At 36.9% G+C, this 4,373-nt stretch overlaps 1 protein-coding gene across 1 annotated transcript in view; it reads right to left on the bottom strand.

The window, feature by feature from the left end:
- Positions 1-331: 331 nt before the first annotated feature.
- The window catches only part of LOC130824600 (pentatricopeptide repeat-containing protein At5g25630-like), a 5,157-nt gene continuing 1,115 nt past the window's right edge, over positions 332-4,373 (bottom strand). The window contains exons 2-4 of the mRNA XM_057689669.1: positions 3,337-3,524; positions 2,332-3,219; positions 332-1,438 (exon numbers count right to left, since the gene is read on the bottom strand). Coding sequence (XP_057545652.1) covers positions 554-1,438; positions 2,332-3,219; positions 3,337-3,399 — 1,836 coding nt within the window. The 5' untranslated portion in view covers positions 3,400-3,524 and the 3' untranslated portion in view covers positions 332-553. The remainder of the gene's footprint in view (positions 1,439-2,331; positions 3,220-3,336; positions 3,525-4,373) is intronic.

Genomic DNA, 4,373 nt, shown 5'->3' with positions numbered 1-4,373 from the left:
AATTAGCATACACTCCTTCAGCAGATCAACTAGCAGATATCATGACCAAAGCTCTGGGATCATTGCAACATAACAAATTAAAGTCCAAGCTAGGCATGTATCCAGCTACAATCCCTAGCTTGAGGGGGATGATAGTATATTAGATGAAGTATAAAATAGAAGGCTATTTTTGTCTTTTTGAGATATACTCAATTTGATATATATATATACTACCTTCTTCTTTTGTAAAAGTACTCTCTTGTAAAATTCGAATATTCCGGTGAAGCTAAAAGCAATAAAACAACCTTCCTCTTCCTTCTCAATTTCTCTGTTCTTTCACTCAAAATCAGGATTGATTTGCAATCTTTCTCATGTATATAAGAATATGGACATATCATTACAAAGTGTAAATTTAGATTATAGGAATGTATTCAATAATTACAGTAATATATACTACACTAAATACGATAATCTGAAGGTACAAAAGTATTATAGAACTGTAACTGCTGTTTACAGAGAATTTTTGCATATAAAATGAGGTATCAACTCTCTGCATCAATTTACAGCTCTAGAGTCAGATCACTGCTTTATATGAATTTAAAAGCTGTACTGAAACAATCTCACAGGGAAACTGCAACTGGCATAAAAAATTCTGCCTCATTCCAAATCCACAACGACGAGCAAACGATCTGACATTCTTTCCTGCTGATGCATTCCTTACCCATGTTCTCGATTCGCTAGGAAATACCGGGGTTTTCCTATTTGCTGCAACTACTCCTTTTTGATCGGTTGCGTATAAACCATTTGTTTCAAGTACTTTAGTGTTATCCCCGAAGTTTTGATATTGATATATCCTCTCCAAACTTTCTGCGGACTTTTCGACTCCTTGAGCCTTTTCTTTCAAATGTTTGTCGCATTTTATGGTATCGGACACTCTTTTGGCTTCATTTATCAAACCAATGGAACGCCAAGCATCAGCAACAAGTCGGATGGTGCTGTCCTGAGGTAATATGCCGTTTTCTTCCATTTTATGGAGCAATTCCTCAGCTTTCCAGGGTTGTTTAGCTTCCCCAAAACCCCATATTAAAGTTTCGTACGTTTTCAAATTCGGGGATATCCCCATTTCATTCATCTTCTCGTAGACTCTCATTGCGTATTCCATCTTGCCTACACTGCTCCAACCACTAATAACGGTAGTGAATATAACAACGTTTGGATGAGCCCCTGATTCACTCATGGACATTAGAAGGGCTTCGGCTTTATCAGGCTCACCTGCACGTACATAGCCTTTTGCAAGGATGCTGAATGCATGGATATCAGGTCGTATATTGGCTTTTACCATTTCGTCAAACATATCTTGGCATTTCGTCATTTGTCCTGCTGAGCTCCATGCGTTCATGATTGTGCTAAATGTTACCACATCTGGCTTGATCCCAAACTTTTCCATCAAATTCAATGCCTATCAGATCGAATAAGTTCACAGCATAAGGAAAGACGAGATATAAAGCCTGAATAACGAGAGCAAGCGAGGCTAAAGGTAATTTTACACTATAATAGACTGGAACTCAGACCCTAATGTTTAGCACACCTTCAAAATGACTATACCTTCTACAATAGCTATAGTTCGCAATATAAATGGATACAATGCTAGTAGACAGACACCAATAAGTTCCCTTTGTCGAAACTAAGAGATATGGGGATGTTTGGATGTTGGCTTTTACATTGGTTTTTGGCTTTTGGATCATTGGTTGGTCAAACAACAAAAAAAGTGTTTGGTAAATGACTTTTAAACCAGCTAAAAAGCTGGCTTTTAAGCCAAAATAAAAAAGCTACTCCAGTTAGCTTTATTTGTTGGCTTTTAGCTTGTTGACTTACTTTTTCTCTAAAAAACAGCCAACAGCTAGTACCTAAATTTACCAAACATCTCCATAACAGTTGGATTTTTCAGCTAGCTTAAAAGCCAACGAAAACAACCAACATTTTCAACTGGTCAAACAAGCCAACAACCAAAAACTAACATCCAATTGCCAAACACTATAGGACTATATCGAATATGTATACAACTCGGTTTGAGTATTTCGTACCCCAGGATATCCAGGACCTTAATCATAATGTTTAAGACATTACCTCACCGGTATTGACATTATAGTTCATTTAGTAAGCTTGCTACTTACATCAAAAGATACAAAAAAAGTTTTCTACGATGAGTTAACGATAATCAAAAATGAAATTTGTTTCGCCTCTTAATATCATATAAACGCATATTAGGCTGATGTGAATTAAAGAATCTCCATTACGAAGGTAAGATCGTGGAGTTAGATGGGAACGATAGTGGAAAAATAAATAGTTTACCTCATCAACACCATCGTTGTCCATACTGTCTAAAAATCCTTTGATGAGGGAGTTAAACACGACAAGATTTGGGACAACTCCTAGATCCCTCATCCGATAGAGAAATCGTAACGCATCAGCCATTTTTCCTTCAGTACAATATCCACTAATGATAATACCACATGTTCGTTCATTCGGCTGAATTTTGTTCTTCTGCATTTCATGAATAATTGCCTCAGCTTTGCTCGTTTCCCAGGCCTCAGCATAAGCCTTTGCTAACGTATTAAATGTGACAACATCAGGTTGCAGACCTGCGCCTACCATTTTATAAACTATGTTCCAGGCTTCATTTATATTCTTCTTGCACCACGCTCGAACTAGAATATTGTAAGTCATGTCGTTAGGTTTGACATTATCTTCTTCCGACATTATACCAAGTAACCTCAATGATTCTTCGGGCTTCCCAACAAGGCCATATCCTTTCATTAACGTATTGAATGTGCTAATGGTGGGTTTACAGCCTGTTTGCTTCATCTTGTAGAATATTTTCATGGCTCCTTTCATGTTCCCTACTTCACAGAAAGCATTAATGGCAGCGTTGAAGAATATGGAATCAGGTTTCAATCCCTTCTCCTCAACCATAGATATGAGAGGAGGAATCGATTTAATCTTCTTCTGAGCCGTAAGGGCAGCTAAGAGTGTAGTGTACGTCACAAGTGTTGGCCTGTGTCCCTCTTCCGTTAAACTTTCAAAAACCGATACAACTTCCTCGGGCTTCTTCCTTTTGATTAACTGGGTCATTAGTTTGGTTCTTGAGAGGACTGCATTGCAACTGCGGTTTTCCAAGCAAACAAGGCAGCAATTCCTTGGAGAAAATTCGTCAGCAGCTGATGCTGTATACACTTTATCCTGAAATAGCATGAAAACAAATATGTTTTTTTCGTGTAATTAGGGTTGAGAATTGGGGATGATGAGCTAATTGGAGATCTATTTAAGGTTAGAAAGAAGAGGTAGCAGCGCTAATACCATGGTCGGTGAAGCTCGAACCCATTTTTCCCTTGCATTAGTTTTCCCCTTTCGGTTTTCCATGCAGGGATTTAAGGCTAACCAATTAAGATGATCCGACCTCAATACCTTTGACAAAAATGAGAACAACCAACATTTGTACACCCAAGCCAGACACAATTACATCATGGAGAAATCATTTCATATATCTGCAATAAGTCAATAAGACCCGAGACAAAGACAGAGCAGCAGTCAGGTTGTTACAATGGTTTGTGAACCAAAACAATATGAGATAAAAAACAAGAGGATCAAAAAAGAAACTAGTTTTTTGAATTACTTCAGACAGTAAATAATCTTCTTGCAAGGCGTATCGATATAATATAGATGTAATAGACTACACTATTTCGCAGGAAATGATCATTTAGATTTTTATACTTACAACAATGTTATAATACAAGTCAATATGAAAGAACCATATCATCATACAAGTTGTTTCTACAAGGTAGCAATTCATGTAAAAGGCGTACACCTACGGATGTGCAAACCCATCATCTTCCTATGTTGTGATCGTACAAGCATTAACATAAGGAATGCCATAAATGGTCACCAAGATAGTTTCTTAAGGAATTATATCTAGTCCTTAGTTACAAATTCACAAGCACCAGGTTAATAATAAAACATTAAATGAAATTATAAGAAAACAATTTATAAAACTTGAAGCATTTCTATCCTCTAGGAATCACTTAAAACACACGTAAGATTACATAAATCCAACTCCCAAAACTGAAACCGCATTTTAGGTAGGACCTTAGCAGCGTGTCATCTAATGACATTGGAGTAAAGAAATGTTGATGGTGTAACTGACCCATCTGTTAGGATCAAAAATTTGCATTACTTTTGAGCAAGTAAGCAAAATCAGATTACCAAATAACAAAAAAGAGTTCTTTGAATTCCAGAAGTAAGTTTGTAGAGTATTAAACATATCTTTAGGCCCAACCAAAAGGTTAAGATGATGGTTGATGCCCTTCACATGAGTTTCTTGAATTAGAAATGTGAAT

The sequence above is a fragment of the Amaranthus tricolor genome, chromosome 9 (assembly GCF_026212465.1).
Source record: "Amaranthus tricolor cultivar Red isolate AtriRed21 chromosome 9, ASM2621246v1, whole genome shotgun sequence".
NCBI lineage: Eukaryota > Viridiplantae > Streptophyta > Magnoliopsida > Caryophyllales > Amaranthaceae > Amaranthus > Amaranthus tricolor.
This window is presented reverse-complemented; position numbering and strand designations above follow the sequence as displayed.